The sequence below is a fragment of the Mizuhopecten yessoensis genome, unplaced genomic scaffold (assembly GCF_002113885.1).
Source record: "Mizuhopecten yessoensis strain PY_sf001 unplaced genomic scaffold, ASM211388v2 scaffold7547, whole genome shotgun sequence".
In the NCBI taxonomy this organism is placed as follows: domain Eukaryota; kingdom Metazoa; phylum Mollusca; class Bivalvia; order Pectinida; family Pectinidae; genus Mizuhopecten; species Mizuhopecten yessoensis.
In genome coordinates, this window is record NW_018407102.1 from 899,643 (window position 1) to 917,648 (window position 18,006).

Below are 18,006 nucleotides of genomic sequence, written 5' to 3' on the forward strand. Positions count from 1 at the left end.
ATTGTATAATAGACTTGTGACGTAATGTGACCGGGGATACGGTCACATGGTGTAGAGGAGAATAATAGGACATAGAAAGTTTTTGAATATGCATTTTTTATTATTCCATTGACATGTTAACATAATATTTTATCATTACCTAGACATTATTACTCATAAATATGTAAGGCGTCTGTTAAAACTATAAACGTTTATTTTTAATTAGGTCCGTTTCAATATCGTTTAGGATGTATGTCGTAGTCAAAAGTGGTGTTCTGGTGTTCATCTTTTCTTTCTGCTGTTTTCCTTCTCAGCATCGGACTTCACCAGTTTTCTGTAAATAAATTTTGTAATACATATAATCGACGTAGGGATAGTCTTTTTCATCCATGATATGAATTATTGTTATTTCAACGAAATGTTATCGCAGGTTTTCAATGACAATATACTGAGTTTCACTTGTCAAATAAACTTGACACGTAAATCAACCGAACACGTATCGGAGTCAGCTGTTGTTTTATCATGTATATCATATCTTATTACTATCAGCATAATTTAAACATACAAGCATTTCACACAGGAACAGGTTTGCTATGTTCATTGCTTGAATTGATGGGCCTTTCAGGGATCAGGTAGTCCCACGGACATCCATTCTCTCTCATTACTAAATTATTTGTTCGATATACATGTATGACAACCCAACTCACAAGTGTCAGGGTCAGCTTTGGTGTTGTTTCATTCTATCGTCAGGGAAGGAAATCTTACTCAAGAAAAGTCGGCTGATAATTAATCATATGATTTTTTCAAACTTTTAATCACCAAAGTGTGATTAAGATTTTATAAGTTCGAAAGCTAAACAACTCTAGATATTTACAGAAGGTGACGCAGTTCGTTCATCAATTTCTCCTCCTTCTCTTCTTCCATTTGTTCCTCCTTGGCCTGTGATAGTGCGTTTGTTCGCTCCATGTGCTGCTGGTACTGCCTCGGTCTTTTTATTGTATTTGGAGATAGATGTTCTCTCCGCTGAATATTAAGTCTTTGTTTTTTACTGCCGTCAGGTAAGCTCCGTCGTTTTGCCCAATTACAAGTGTAAGTACTTTGGTCCCAGACTAGCGGACTGTTACAACGCATATGGTACATCGTACCATGGGCACCGCACTGGTAATAACGACTTGGGTCGCATGGATCCGGAATACCCCAGCCATTGCATGCAGTCGGAGCTGAAGCATAACAAGTTAATAAAGTAAACACTAAAGCAATAAAATGGAAGAAACCGGCGCTATACCAGCTTTCCGAGTACTTGTCATATAGTTGTTATGAGGTTAATACGGAATTACTTTACCAAACAGGTTGTATCTAAAATAAGTACTACAAAACAAGAACAAAAATATAAAAAAAATCTCCCATTTCCATCGTATCCATCGCGGGGAAAAAACTAACGTTGTTGAATCGGTAAATCAATACGTTTTCAAAACCAACTAGGGAATTGAACCCGCCGCCATGGTTAAAAGAGAATGAACAATCAGATGCTGAATAAAAATAACGGGTACTTTTTTCGACAATTCAAATTTCTGCACATCTTTTTTGTTATCTTGGTTCTCTTACAAGAAAAATGATACATATACGTTACAGCTGCAAAACACCAGACAGTTATAGGCAGTACTTACTAATTGTTGTATGTACACCCGAAAAATTAAATTTATGAAAATAATAAGAGCACCAAAAACGTATATATTACATCTGCCATTATATGTTGCTTGGAGACATTATTTGGTTGTTTGGTTGGTCATTATTTGTAAAATCTACCAGTAAACGCGCAGTCTACGTACAACTTTACACGGATGATGCTCAGTATCAAACTATGCCGAATTAAGCAGAACGTTGTACTAAAGACAATAATTTTAAAAGCGGTACCTGTGCAAGCCGTATTTCCTGGTTGCTGTGTGGTAGGTTTCACAGTGGTGGTTTGTCTCTGTGTGGTTGTTGTTGGTCTCTTCGTTGTAGTGGTTGGTCTCCGCGTGGTTGTGGTTGGTCTCTGCGTGGTTGGTTTACGAGTAGTCGCCATGCTCGTAGATGGTGTTTGTGTCACAACAGGTGGTGCATTAGTGTCTGTTACTGATGGTGTCGTCGAATCAAACACTCCTTTTACAGAGTTAATAAGTGGGAAATTACCTTCTCCACAGCTGTTGTCGAAATCATCGTAGTCTAACCAAAACATCGCACCTCCCAATCCATTGTTTATAACGTAGTCCGCCTGAATCAAGTAATGAAAAAGGTATTAACAATGAACAACATTAAAATTATCTACTTTTTTAAAATATCTTGATCATATTGTATCAAGGTCATGCTATATCAAGATCGTATTGTACGAAGGTCATGTTGAATCAAGGTCGTGTTGTATCAAGTTCATGTTGTACCAAGGTCGTATTGTATCAAGGTCATGTTGTATCAAGGTCATGATGTACCAAGGTCGTATTGTACCCTGTTCGTATTGTATCAAGGTCATGTTGTATCAAGGTCATGTTGTATCAAGTTCATGTTGTACCAAGGTCATGATGTATCAAGTTCATGTTGTACCAAGGTCATGTTGTATCAAGTTCATGTTGTACCAAGGTCGTATTGTTTCAAGGTCATGTTGTATCAAGGTCGTGCTGTATCAAGGTCATGTTGTATCACGGTCATGTTGTATCAAGTTCATGATGTGCCAAGGTCATGTTGTATCAAGGTCATATTGTATCAAAGTCATGTTGTATCAAGGTCGTGCTGTATCAAGGTCATGTTGTATCAAGATCATGTTGTACCAAAGTCATGATGTATCAAGGTCATATTGTAACAAGATAATGTTGTATCAAGGTCATGTTGTACCAAGGTCATGATGTATCAAAGTCGTATTGAATCAAGGTCATGTTGTATCAAGTTCATGATGTTCCAAGGTCATGTTGTATCAAGGTCATGTTGTATCAAGGTCATGTTGTACCAAGGTCATGTTGTATCAATGTCATGTTGTATCAAGGTCATGTTGTATCAAGGTCATGTTGTATCAAAGTCATGTTGTATCAAGGTCATGCTGTATCAAGGTCATATTGTATCAAAGTCATGTTGTATCAAGGTCATGTTGTATCAAGGTCATGTTGTATCAAGGTCATGTTGTACCAAAGTCATGTTGTATCAAGGTCGTGCTGTATCAAGGTCATGTTGTATCAAGGTCATGTTGTATCACGGTCATGTTGTATCAAGTTCATGTTGAACCAAGGTCATGTTGTCCCAAGGTCGTATTGTATCAAGGTAATGTTGTATCAAGGTCATGTTGTACCAAGGGCATGATGTATCAAGGTCGTGATGTATCAAGGTCATATTGTAACAAGGTCATGATGTATTCAGGTCGTGATGTATCAAGGTCGGGATGTATCAAGGTCGTGTCGTATCAACGTCGTGACGTAACAAAACAGTTTTTTATAATGGTTATGAAAGTATCTGTATCACGGTGGTGTTTTATCAAAGTCGTATTGTACCAAGGTGGTGTTTTAACAAAGTCATGATGTATTACAGTCCAAGATTTTGTCTATAAGTGTTTTCGCTGTAGCGATGTTTTTTTTTTTAAATGTTTATAGATGATTTGGTTGTGCTCTATTCCTGAGTAGTAACCCTGTGGTACATCTTTTTTTCTTATATTTGTTCAAGCTGCTATGCAGTTTATTTTGTGTGTGCCTGAGGTATATTATGTAGATTTGTGCTAACATTGTGTTTCATATTATCAATAGTTATTGATGATGACGTAACATGTTTACTTAGACACATAAAAATGACGCTATGCAGATTTTGTGTGGATGCTTCCGTAAAAGCATACTTGTCATACTGCAAAGAAAAATGTCGCACGGTGATTGGTCGAATTGCCAAGGTACCTGAAGCTATGTTAGTATCCTTACCGGGGTACATAAGAGCACGCGCGCCTGTTGTAAGGGAGATAACTCGCAGATTCGAATCGAACACACTGGAGAACGTTCGTCTGCTAATGTCAACAATGAATCAAGGTCTTGTTGTACCAAGGTCATGATGTATCAAGGTCATGATGTATCAAAGTCGTATTGAATCAAGGTCGTGTTGTAACAAGTTCATGATGTACCAAGGTCAGGTTGTACCAAGGTCATGATGTATCAAAGTCATGTTGTATCAAGGTCATGCTGTACCAATGTCATGTTGTATCAAGGTCATGTTGTATCAAGGTCATGTTGTATCAAGTTCATGTTGAACCAAGGTCATGTTGTACTAAGGTCGTATTGTATCAAGGTCATGTTGTACAATGTATCAAGGTCATGTTGTACCAAGGGCATGATGTATCAAGGTCGTGATGTATCAAGGTCATATTGTAACAAGGTCATGATGTATTAAGGTCGTGATGTATCAAGGTCGGGATGTATCAAGGTCGTGTCGTATCAACGTCGTGACGTAACAAAACAGTTTTTTATAATGGTTATGAAAGTATCTGTATCACGGTGGTGTTTTATCAAAGTCGTATTGTACCAAGGTGGTGTTTTAACAAAGTCATGATGTATTACAGTCCAAGATTTTGTCTATAAGTGTTTTCGCTGTAGCGNTTGGTCGAATTGCCAAGGTACCTGAAGCTATGTTAGTATCCTTGCCGGGGTACATAAGAGCACGCGCGCCTGTTGTAAGGGAGATAACTCGCAGATTCGAATCGAACACACCGGAGAACGTTCGTCTGCTAATGTCAACAATGAACAAAATGGCGAAACGGTTTGCAAGCCACACGGAGAGTGAAATTGAGACAAAACGGGCGTCACTTATACCTACAAACACAAAGAAAAGTAACAATTCAGCAAGCAAAACCTTCAGAGCATACTTAAGCGAAAAGGAGCAAGACACAGATTTTGAGGACTTCTCGAAGCCAAGATTAGACGAGGCATTGGGCCATTTTTATCTCGATGCAAGGCTTGAACGCTTGAACATTGCTTTGCAGTATGACAAATTCGTTATACAGGTCTTTGGCAGGGTACATGGTCTCACTAATATTGTCCTTTCCAATCAAGGATGTGGTATTATATGTCCCGATATGTGTACGATGTGACATCACTTTGGAAGCTTTTGTGCTTGTGTGTTCATGTTGCAGTAAATTGTTCTATATTTTTAACGTATTTGCACATAATTACTTTATGTAATAAGGCGTTTTATACTTTATATGTTTAAAATGCCATATATCTGTCAGTGTATTTGACGATGAGGTATATTTTGTACATTTATGTTGACGCTGTGGGCTATGTGTACTATATTTTGTACGTTCGTGTTGAGATTGTGGTATATTTTAGTATGTGTGCTGGCGCTGTGTCATATTTGAATATTCAATCATGTCCTTTGTAGATATGGTACACTTTGTCCTGGTAACACAGTGGTCGATTTCGTCGTTGAGTGTTCAGACTTATTTGTGTTTTATACTTTTGTGTTTTTGCTGTCGTGTACTTATTCACAGTTTTTTAACGGTGTTTTTATTTGTCCTTGTCTGTTTAAGCTACGATAGACTTTTTCGTGATGTGTTAAAAGATATCCATATACATACATGAATGAGATAAAATTGGAAAAAATAGCCGATTTTTCTTCATAAATAGAAATCATAAATTCGAGACAATATGTAAAATATCTTCAAAACAATGTTTACGAATGGAAATGTTTGTTGATACTTGTAAAAAAAATTCTGATAACCCTTAACGCCAATGGGCCTTTTATATTTTATTTCACTTGACATACGGTACCAGTCCGATCAATATATATAATCTTTTCATTTCCTTTGGGAGTTCCCTCCCCTTCACCAACCTTCAGTGTGAGGCTCTCCATGTCGTCATAACCGACCCATTGGTATCCGTTCCACGCTAGAGGCACGCCCTGTACAGTATTCATAACGCGGCTCCATCCGTCATACAGGTTTTTACATATCTGTAAAACGTACAATCTGTAACTGTACCCGTCAACTAAATTGTTAACACGACATAAGTTGGTAAAGCATCGATCATATTCACTGTACCTGTTACATACCATAACTGGTTAGTAAATATTACATAGCATATTTGCCGGTACCATAAACTGTAAATGGGCATAACATGGCCAACCTGTCGCATACCATAAATGGTAAGAGGACATAAGATGGCATATCTGTCATATACCATTAAATTGTTTGTAAATATAACATGGTATATTTGTCACGTATCATAATTTGTAACTGGACATAACATGACCTACCTGTCACATACCATTAAAAGGTTTGTAAATATAACATGGCATATTTGTCACGTACAATAATTTGTAACTGGACAGAAAATGATCTACCTGTCACATACCATTAAAAGGCTAGTAAATATAACATGGCACATTTGTGAGACACCATAAAATGGAACTGGACATAACATGACATACTTGTCACGTACCATAAATGGTTAGAGGACATGACATATCTAATATATACCAAAGTTATTGGAACATATGACATACTCGTATCATACCATGAAATGTTAATGACACATTATGGGTTCATATATATATATATTGTAACCGTATATATTGCTACGGAACTCTACAAACATAATTCCAATTATGTTGAACAACCATAAATATTTGTTTCAACATGATGCACAAACCTCATAATAGGCGAGAAGTCCGAGTTTGTTTGTATATTGTCCCGGGAGCCCGGGACCAGTTGCAGGATCCCCTACTCTGTACTGGTTTGTATTCGTCAGGGTGAAGGTCCGACCGTATGTAGCCAGGCCCAATACAAGCTTCCTAGGACTGGCCCCATTATCTAACCAGTGCCGAATGGCGTAGTCCTACGACATGTTGGGAAGAAAAATGAAACAAGTGAGCTTTGTTACAGCGAACATTTTTTTCTAAGATTGAACAACAAAAAGGAAATGAAATGGACCGTACAGAAGACTGGCTCAACAAACTGGAAATAGTTCAACAAAATATTTCAATATTTATGTAATGAAGTAGAGTAGAAGAATCGAAGATAACAGAGAGAATAAAAGGAGAGGAAAACTAGTAGCATATGTTAAAAAGTACGCAAGGAAGGATAACTGTGATTCAACAAAATAGCTCCAATTTACATAATTAAATTAATAAATTGCTAAAATATAAGCGTTTCAGTATAACAATGAAAAGTGGCCAGTAAACGGTAGGTCTTTTTTTAAGACTTAATTTGTCTGCAATCCTGTTGTTGCGACAGCCCTAAATGTTTAACTTTCAGCAGGGAATAACAAATACCATTGCCTACCCCACTTGGGCAAACGCTCAAGACTAAGGCCAAAATAGATATATTGCAAAGTAAGGCACTAGGAAACAAACCTGTTTTTAGCAAGCAGCAGAGAGAAAAGGCTTAGACTATAGTTTAGGTAAAAGGAGTGATATCATTGGAGGAAGAATTATAATGTCCCATTACGCAAAGGCGGTTAAATTAGTTGAAGAAACATGTATAACATGACATCATTAAGTTGAACATAAGCTTGGTCATTTGTTGGACGGATCAAGGCAAGACGTCCGGAGTTCAACTGTTGTATATGAAATAAAAATAAATAAATATTCAACATTTGATATAGCGCCCTATCTAGCCAACATAAGCCACTCTAAAGCGCTTTACAGTACATAGATATACAATTTTATACGGTCAATACAATAAGCAGATTTATTAATCAATACATTATTGAGGAATTCGCAGGAGCTGCCTTATCAGGCGCTAACTACTAGTCCTATGCCACCTGGCTAATATCTCCCTATGTGTGTATGCCTGTGTGTGTGCCGGAGATGCATTGTTCTGTTTGTAGTGGGACCGTGCTTCCAACGGTATCATTTATAGCGCCACCTCATTTGAATGCTACAGCACAGATACCGCAACACCCACCCCAGACCATTTTATACTCCACCTGGGTTGTTGGAGTTGTGTGGGCAGGAGAAAAACACTTTTTCTGGATATTACATGCGTACGGCGACTTCGGGGATGGAACCCCGGCCGCCTGCTTGGAAGGCCGGAGTGTTAACCACTCGACCAATCCGCCCTAGAGATACTCAAATACAACAAATGTAACAAATATTACCTGATTGCGGTATACGTCTGTCCCTGTGTCCGACGGGTGTCCGTACAGTGGACTGTTAAATCTCGTCACATTATTGGTGGTACCTTGCATGTCATACGCCATCAGATTAATCATGTCCAGATACCTGTGAACAACCGATGATTTTTATTTTGAGTTGTCAGTCAGTACGGGAGGAACGGTACATGTCTCTTTTTTACATTACTAACATGATGGAGAATTTATCTGAATACGATAACCGCCTTCTTTACAGTGCTGCAGCCGGTCTATTCTTACCCACGATATGAGTTGTACCACATCCTTTGTTTAAAGTCTATTGATATATGTGGCATACATTGGCCCGTAATCATGAAACCGTTCGCATGCTAAAGCCTGGATTATGTGCTCAAACAAACCAGCTTTCTTGTAACTTGGATATATCTTATGATACCGTCAATTAATCAAGTCTATAAATGTTGAAAACAGCATTTAGCTATGAGTATGTCCACAATTTCTCCAAATCACTGACGAAATGCGAAGATTAATCGTTTTATCACTGGAACAAGAAACTGGGATTGAGCACAAAATCTTAATTCCACCTGAACGGTGTCATAAATTCGGACCCTCAATTCAAAATCAATTTGAAGTACAAATAGATAAAGCGGGTGTGTAGTAACAAGTTCACAAATCAACTTCCTTGGAACAATTCAATGGTAAACGTGCTTGACAACTCACAGACAACCCATTAAGCGGCAACAGACAAACCATTAGGCGACAACAGACGTCCCATTAAACGACAGAGATGGTGGTTAAACAGAAGTGAGAATCGACCGATTGTTTAACACATTCCGTCACTTTAATAGATTACAGTGTAATATCATCAACTATATAACATGGCCGGTTGAAGAGTTGCGCTGTTTTACGGCAATTCATCAGTGACAATCACAAATTACTTCCTTACGAAAACTCGTTATTAATTTATTGCGAATAATATAAAAAAATATCTGAAGTATTTCAAATAGGTTTTAGGTAAATGGCTATGTCATTGTGTATCAATAAGCAAACTTTCACCTTAAACTTTTGCCTACGATGCCTGGCTTGTCGCTTGTAAGCACTCGACAATGTCAATGGTTATTGTAGAAGAAAGAAGTTTTGTAAATTATTCATCTATATATATATATATAGCTCGTCTTTATTTTAACCTAAAACCAACTAACCCAAATTAGATTAACATGATAAACAAATCATTATTGGTAAAACTTCAGTAGAAACCGTGTATTGCATAAACGATTGTTTATGTATTGATCAAAGCCAAGTAGCAAACTCAACCACGGGTAACGTTGTTTACCCTATTTTAACTTACATTGATAGTTTAGGCACATCGTAGCTGCGGTCCACTATCGGAGGGAAAGCAGACACGCTAGCACTTAGTAGCAGTCTCGGTCCGTCCGCTACATCAGCTTCAACCTTAAATACTTCCATTATACCCTGGAATAAATATTATATAGAAGTTACTATGTTCTAATACGTTATACCATGGCTGCATATATTTCTGTCAATTTTACCATGTGAAGAGATATTAGACAACAAAACTCTTGTTAAGGTATATAGAACCGTCTCTAAATAAGAGTGAGAGTACCGTCTCTAAATCAGGTTATAGTACCGTCTCTAAATCAGAGTGAGAGTACCGTCTCTAAATCAGGAGTACCGTCTCTTAATCAGAGTGAGAGTACCGTCTCTAAATCAGGCTATAGTACCGTCTCTAAATCAGAGTGATAGTACCGTCTCTAAAAGAGGCTATAGTACCGTCTCTAAAACAGAGTAACAGTACCGTCTCTAAATCAGAGTTAGAGTACCGCGACAACGGTTGGTCGGGTGGTGCAAAGGACAGCGTGCTGATCACCTTTCATCGAGCTTAGAAACCATCATTGAGACGTTAAAAGATACATGTAACAGTCACTTACCCGACCTCTAGGTTTTCTACAAGTTTTCTAACTCTGATCTCGTCACGGTAACTCTTATATTTACTCTGATCTACGAGAGATTGAACAAGTACCTTGACAAGGTCAGTAAAGTGATCTTTATGGGATGTTCCCTGATCCCCTGGAAACTCCCAGTCCAAGTCCAGTCCATCAAAGTGGTGCAAACGAAGATACAGCACGGCGTTCGTGGCGAACTCCAGGATTCCATCTTTGGTAGAGGCCGTTTTAATGAATTGGTCGGTTCCTTGGGCGTAGCCTCCGACGGACAACAAGATCTTTAGATCCGGGTTTGTGTCACGTAAATAACGCAACTTCATCAGTGTATCTGTTAGAAATTATAGAATAAATGTATATGCCGTAGTGATGTATTTCTTCCGTTCAAACAGTTTTGGTACCAAAAAATTTTACACTCAATAAAGCAATCATATATATACGTACTGTACTATATGGACATCAGATAATGCAGATGCACTATAGCAGCGCGTTCGATTGGGAACCTGTCAACTCTCTAAAAATGTCCCGTTACTGTTCAGCATTATATATATGTCACTCCTATACTATTAATACTGTCTATTTAGTATGACCAAATATAATGTAAATGAAGTGTAGTAAAACTTTGTGTCGAAAGGTTACATGGTAAGGTCATAATTTGTACATAAAAAGATTTAATTAAAAATAAACCTGAACTTGAACTTTTAATTGTTTATGTCGCAAACCCGAGCAATTATCCCTACAGCGTATCTGCAATTTTCTTGTAAGACGTTATTTTTTTTAAGTGAAGATGATTCTCTAAACATTTAATTTCGACGTTTGCTTATGTTTCTGTTTTTGTCGTTATATTTACCATCGTCGTCCTCGTACATGTAGATGTCGTTGTCCTTTATTTGAGCAGAGGCGTATATGATGTGAGTACAGAGGAAGGGATCGATGACGTCAGGAGAGAACGGAGCCATTGGCGCGGAACGGTACTTTGCCCAGCTGCTGTAGTAACACACACGCTTCATTCCTGATGACACAAACAAAACGGACAAATATTCCTCATGAAATGTTCAGATTTTAGGTATTTCAGAAAGCCTTGCAATTTAAACGTCACTTTGGATTATTTTCAAATCCTAGAAGACATGAAGGAACCATAGGCTTGAACTTGTAGATTTGTCGCTGTGAATTACTTTTAAATATGTAGCTTGATCAGTGAATATACAAACACATATGAATATACTAATCTGAAACGTGTAATAGAACTGATGAAACAAATACTTGTAAATATATGAGTTTTAATGTTTTTTGTCATTCTTATTTATGTGTCAGAGTGAATAGCAACACTCGGGATAAGGTGATACTACTTTCCGACATCATACTTCCGTTGTGATATCACGTTTTCACCAACTCTCTCAGCAAATAATGTGTTTATAACAGGGAAAGGTAGTTTTAATTCTCTTTGCATGATATTTGTTGAATAAACCAGATAACCAACTTATAATGAAGATAGAAAGTCATAGCAAAGGTTTCCCCTAACGAGGTGTTTACTCACTTTCAGCAATTAGTATCATGAAAGAATGTGTCCTAAATATCATATTCATGAAAGAAGTATAGTTTTGGAAATTCAATGACTAACATGTATACAAAGCACATGACTGTCCTGCATGTACATACCATCCGTGTCAGTTATTGGAGCGGTATTTCCGTCAGAGTCCTCCCTGAGAAGTTCATCCTTTATAGTCGTCATCAGGGGGTATCTCCCTTCCCCACACTTGTTGTCAAAGTCGTCCATGTCTAACGACCACACCATGGCACCGCCTAGTTCTTCTTCTTTAATATACTCCATCTACAACATGCAAAATCGAACAATTAAAGGCGGAAAGTTCATGAGAATATTATACCATGTGGGTGAGGTAAGTATTTGCCCAGCCGAGGCGTCCTATATTCCCCAAGGACTGGCTATGTTCTTGATGACACTGCATCATCATGAACACACCTCAGGTGAACACATATGCACTTTTCCTCCAAACAAAATGGACACTCCAACACATACTTGTGGGTTAACGTAGACGTGATAACCCTACTAACATTCGTGTTCTATTGAATACCCCTGACCAAGATATAAATATTTTGAAAAGTATAGTTATGTTGTTAAAAATCTTGCGGTGTAAACATAATTATGAAAACATAAGTCTAAACAAACCTGTTATCAGTTACTAATTTAAAACAATCAGTATCTAAAATGTATTCTATTCATTTGACTAGATGTTAATATTTGTGTTACATGTAAGTATTTGCTAGACTATTTAGTAACAATAATTATTACAAAGTGCCTGCAGGTTTTTTTTTTTTTTTCTATATCAAACACAGACCCAAACAGGATGACTCTACAGCATTTGTTAGCTCCCTTTACACTAACTGTCTACTCTACTCAGTGCACAACCTACAAGACGTTCCGACCTTTACAGTAACTGTCTACTCTACTCAGTGCACAACCTACAAACAATAGATACCGGCCTTTATAGCAACTGTCTATTTTACTCAGTGCACAACCTACAAGACGTACCGACATTTACAACAACCTTCTCTCATATCCGGCCATGTAAGATAACGCTGGCCATGTAAGATAGCCAAGCTTTCTGAGTCTAACTTACATTGGCTAATCACATCGCGTAGTGATACAAGATCTAAGGGGAGCAACAATAACAACTGAACCATAGAGTTTTTATGAAAATGTGTTGTTTTTTATGCGTGCAACAACGTTGCAATTTGAGGGTATAGAAAATTCATTTCTACTGCTATTTTTGTTTTTAAAGCACGGAGATTGTATTTAAAAAACTGAAGTCTCGGGATTTACCCAAATTTATTATCCCCTCTGGAGGAATTCTCTATCCACTTCCGGTACATACGAAAGAGTCTTAAATTCTACTCTACTCAGTGCACAACCTAGGTACCGACCTTTACACTAACTGTCTACTCTACTCAGTGCACAGCCTACAAGAGGTACCCACCTTTACACTAACTATCCACTCTACTCAGTTCACAACCTACAAGAGGTTCCCACCTTTACACTAACTATCTACTCTAATCAGTTCAGAACCTAGGTACGGACCTTTACACTAACTGTCTACTCTACACAGTTCACAACCTAGATACCGAACTTTACACTAACTATCTACTCTACTCAGTGCACAAATAGGTACCGACCTTTACAATAACTGTCTACTCTACTCAGTTCACAACCTAGGTACCAACCTTTACACTATTTACTCTACTCAGTGCACAGCCTACAAGAGGTACCCACCTTTACAGTAACTGTCTACTCTACTCAGTGCACAACCTACAAGAGGTACCCACCTTTACACTAACTATCCACTCTACTCAGTTCACAACCTACAAGAGGTTCCCACCTTTACACTAACTATCTACTCTAATCAGTTCAGAACCTAGGTACGGACCTTTACACTAACTGTCTACTCTACACAGTTCGCAACCTAGATACCGAACTTTACACTAACTATCTACTCTACTCAGTGCACAAAGAGGTACCGACCTTTACAATAACTGTCTACTCTACTCAGTTCACAACCTAGGTACCGACCTTTACAATAACTGTCTACTCTACTCAGTTCACAACCTAGGTACCGACCTTTACACTATTTACTCTACTCAGTGCACAGCCTACAAGAGGTACCCACCTTTACACTAACTATCCACTCTACTCAGTTCACAACCTACAAGAGGTACCCCCCTTTACACTAACTATCTACTCTACTCAGTTCACAACCTAGGTACCGACCTTTACACTATTTACTCTACTCAGTGCACAGCCTACAAGAGGTACCCACCTTTACACTAACTGTCTACTCTACTCAGTTCACAACCTAGGTACCGACCTTCTTGGATACACTCTCCTTGTCGTCGTAGCCGACCCAGTCACTAGAGGAGTAGGCGTAGGGCACCATTTGATCATCCGACCATGCCCGCGTCCACCCAGACTCCTTCAATTTCAGACACACCTAGTGGGATAAACATGTTGATTATTGGTAGGATTTTACTGCCAGGATCACATGATGACTTGTGCTTATGGAGACACCACCGAAAATAGGAAGTAAGAAGGGAAAAAAATATAGTTGATCGGTAAGAATGGCAGTCTGTAGCTATAGCTCGGTCCATTAAACACAAAAAGATTATATCAAATTATGACATAATTTGTTACAAAAACCTTGCCAATTCTTTCAATTTCACTTCATATATGTAGACGATATACTATATTTAAATAACAAGAAAAAATCTTCTACGTCGATCGGATATTTGAACAAAAAATCAAAGACACTTCAGGCTTTACTTTATTAGTCGCTTTCCTCGATAATTACTACAATGCAAGATCATTACCGACAGATTTGCTACTAAGCTGTACGATACATGAAATGATTTAAACCATGGTGTTGACTTGTCAAAGTTGATTCATTTTCAAAGAGTTTGCTTCAAATATCATGATTTATATGATAGATTACGACTGCTGACGTACAAATTTGCAGCTTTAAAAAGACTACGTGCAAGTTTTATAGTCGTTATAACAATGTCATTTGGAAATATTCTATCTTCAGGACGAAATGTATTCACTTTTTTAATACTTATATTCATGCAGTATTCCATTTGATATATACCGATCGGTAGTGCTCTTGAACTACTGCGGCGTACATGACCAACATCTCATTTCGTACATACTTATATAATTACCTCGTAATAAGACAGCATCCCTTCTTCTGCCGTGTATTGACCTTTTGATCCGGAGCCGCTTGCCGGAGATCCAATGGAAGTCGTGGAAGTGTAAGTGAAACTCCTGCCGTAGAAGGCTATCCCCAGAATCAATTTTTCCTTTGGACAACCTTGTTCTAGCCAGTGCTTGACAGCACCATCCTTCAAGGACAAACCAGTGTGAAATTGTTAAGAATAGTACGTTACACTAGTTAACCATAACTTACAAGATAAACAAGTAAGTAAGCGAACGTCTTCTGCAAGTTATGGACACAAGAGAACAGCCTTTGGCGCTTGGAGAAGAAATCAATCTCATTTTTGACCAAAATGAAAAGGATGTGACCGGGATGGTTTGCGGTGAACTATTTCTTCACCCCGCGCACAAGTGTGTATATTGAAACTATAGCCAGTCTACCTCAGGTCATATTTGTAATTTACTACATTCATTATACATGTACATATGTATGAGGACATTGAATAAATCAATTCACAACATAGATGTACCTGTGTTAACTTGTCTCCTGGGTTTCCCGCCATAGGGTACAGTGGACTGTTGTGGTCAAGATAATTTTCCCAGGGTCCATGTAGGTCGTAAGCCATAAGGTTGATGAAATCGAAACTCCTGTCAACGTTAAAGAAGCCTGATAGATCGTTCGAAACGCTATCTTAGTTTATGTCACTAGAAACAAGTGATAGTAAAACTGCATAGAAAATAGGATTAAAAAATACACACACCTTTAACTTTCTTTTATATAATTATATAATAAGGGGTATATATGAACTATCCTGTTTCATAATCGCCAAATCCGAAGGCCTGATAACAAAATGCTGGCGTTTAAATTATGTGAAACAGTAGATTTTATTTCTCAAACCCATTTCAACTACAACACTTATTTCAATATGGACGGAAAACAGACAGAAGCTAAAATAAAAATAATATTCAATATAAAATAAAAGACATGGAAAAGTTGTGTTTGTATGTCTTCCGGAAAGACTACTATCAGACAAAGACGTGTGCCCGGGGAGACAACGCCGAAAAGAGAGAGAGGGAGAATGGCTAGGAAAGATACACAAAATAGACATTAAAATAGCTGTAACAGAGGCAGCGGGTCAATTCTGGTGTTTACAATGTCCGTAAGGAGAAGACACGAAAGACACTCATTATTCTGACGGAAGGCCCACATATATCGCCTGATACGTTCATGCAGTTGAATACAACAGTTCAACAGAACCCCTCAAATTACACTGGTATTGATTATAATTTAATAAAAAAGAAACTGTAATATCCCATAACTTACTGTGATATAAGGTTGATTTCGTATGCTTTATCTGAATAATAAGTACCGGCAGCCACAGCTGCGCTGAGTAACAACCGGTCACGTGACTCGTCATAAGACTCCTTTTCAAATTCGTCACGGAAAATCTGAAGAGAAAGTTCAACAAAACCAAAGTATTGTGACATAGTTTACTTGTGTGGTTCACCTTGTTTCTGGTTGTACTTAGCATTTGAGTCTTTGTAAGAATTATGTCCCCTTGCACGTTTTCCTATTTCATCATATGTAGGTACATATTTGGACAACGGAATATAACCCAAACAAAACAAACCTTATTTTCTATTATCATTTTTTGTCTGTGAGTGCATAAAGAACTGCGACCAGGAACTGTTCCAATCGACTAGTCCAAAATAGCAGTATTACCATCGTGCCGTACATTGCCCCACCTCAAGTCATCCACAATTAGGTCTAAGTATCGAATATTTCATTTGTGACATGAATAAACCGTTGAATTGAGGCTATCAGTTCACAAATCTGGCCCGAATAACACATATATTACTCACATCACGGTGTGGTTTTTTTTTTTATAGGAAGGCATTATTAGAGTTTATGTAGCTTTATGAATGTAGTCCAATGAACAGTCTTATGTTAATGAACTTCCTTAATTAAAAAGTAGTTTCGTGACCACTTCATTTCAACAGATTTTATTGACATGGTGTTATGGTCAAATAGATCGAATAACAGGCAAGCCTATATAAATTCTTTCCATAGGTAGCTAGAATGTTACAATAATATTGTAGAACTATAGCTAAATATACTTTATAGATATTTTGAAATGAAAATACATAATGTAAACGATAAAGTAATTAAAGGGAGGTAACTCACTTTTGATTATTTACAATATAACATAGGACATATACACACACAGACACACACACACACACAAACAAAACATAAATATAGTTATTAATTATCATAATTACACGTGTACACATGAGTTACTATTTAGCATTCGATACAGTTAGGTAAATAGACCAAAAGTCCATGTGCAAGTACTGCACAGGTCATCTTCAACCGAACTGTGTATTAATTATTTATATGTAACTATTTAATCTACAGATTTAACCCGATATATAGGTTCGTGACCATGTTGGCCTGTAGGGAAAGAGTGAAACAAGTTGTGGATGGGAATCGATCTGGTAAATGTTACTAGTTGGTGAAGAACCACCAAGGTACAGTACAACACTGTTTACGTGGGTTTCAACTCATTAGTATGTGTCTGATATTAATATGTTTTTTGTAATATATATGGATAAACATACACACAGTTAGGTTAATAAATAACTCGTCTTACTATTAAATATCATCAGCTTACCTGTACCATCCTGGTAAACCGCTGTTTGTCCCCCGCGGGACTTCCTCTACTGCCTGGATATTCCCAGTCAATATCAAGCCCGTCGAAGTCATGTTTTCTGAGAAACTTTATGGTGTTATCCGCAAACATTCGTATTTTGGCGTCTGTGGCAACAGCTGAAGTAAACTTTGCAGTGCCAGCGCTCCATCCACCAATAGCGATCAGCACTTTGAGGCCAGGATTTGCGTTCCTCATATTAATTATCTTTGTGTACATTTCTGTGAAACATAGCAACAGTATTAGCACTTAGCAAATTGGTAATACTGTTTGTAAGAGGATTGTGTTTCCTTTAATGAAATTCATTACCTTAAACAGAATATGTTGCATTATCGGCAAAACATCATTAAAAATGGTAGGTGTAAATGCTTACGAGCATCATTCAATTCTGTGAGGCCCAGGTCCAGATCATTTACATTCGCAAATGCGTAGATAATGTGAGTACAGAGGTCTGGTAGGATATCGTCAACGTCGTATGATGCGCCTTGCCGGTACTGGGCCCAGTTGGTGTAGTAACACACGCGCTTGTACTCCGCCCGCGCACACCATCC

The 18,006-nt window shown here is 37.9% G+C and overlaps 1 protein-coding gene across 1 annotated transcript in view; it reads right to left on the minus strand.

The window, feature by feature from the left end:
* Positions 1 to 78: 78 nt before the first annotated feature.
* The window catches only part of LOC110453928 (probable chitinase 10), a 32,756-nt gene continuing 14,828 nt past the window's right edge, over positions 79 to 18,006 (minus strand). The window contains exons 4-19 of the mRNA XM_021503174.1: positions 17,829 to 18,005; positions 17,420 to 17,676; positions 16,069 to 16,193; positions 15,275 to 15,392; positions 14,753 to 14,932; positions 13,906 to 14,028; positions 11,684 to 11,855; positions 10,875 to 11,036; positions 10,105 to 10,355; positions 9,412 to 9,536; positions 8,073 to 8,196; positions 6,624 to 6,809; positions 5,806 to 5,925; positions 1,894 to 2,233; positions 854 to 1,199; positions 79 to 313 (exon numbers count right to left, since the gene is read on the minus strand). Coding sequence (XP_021358849.1) covers positions 262 to 313; positions 854 to 1,199; positions 1,894 to 2,233; positions 5,806 to 5,925; positions 6,624 to 6,809; positions 8,073 to 8,196; positions 9,412 to 9,536; positions 10,105 to 10,355; positions 10,875 to 11,036; positions 11,684 to 11,855; positions 13,906 to 14,028; positions 14,753 to 14,932; positions 15,275 to 15,392; positions 16,069 to 16,193; positions 17,420 to 17,676; positions 17,829 to 18,005 — 2,858 coding nt within the window. The 3' untranslated portion in view covers positions 79 to 261. The remainder of the gene's footprint in view (positions 314 to 853; positions 1,200 to 1,893; positions 2,234 to 5,805; positions 5,926 to 6,623; positions 6,810 to 8,072; positions 8,197 to 9,411; positions 9,537 to 10,104; positions 10,356 to 10,874; positions 11,037 to 11,683; positions 11,856 to 13,905; positions 14,029 to 14,752; positions 14,933 to 15,274; positions 15,393 to 16,068; positions 16,194 to 17,419; positions 17,677 to 17,828; position 18,006) is intronic.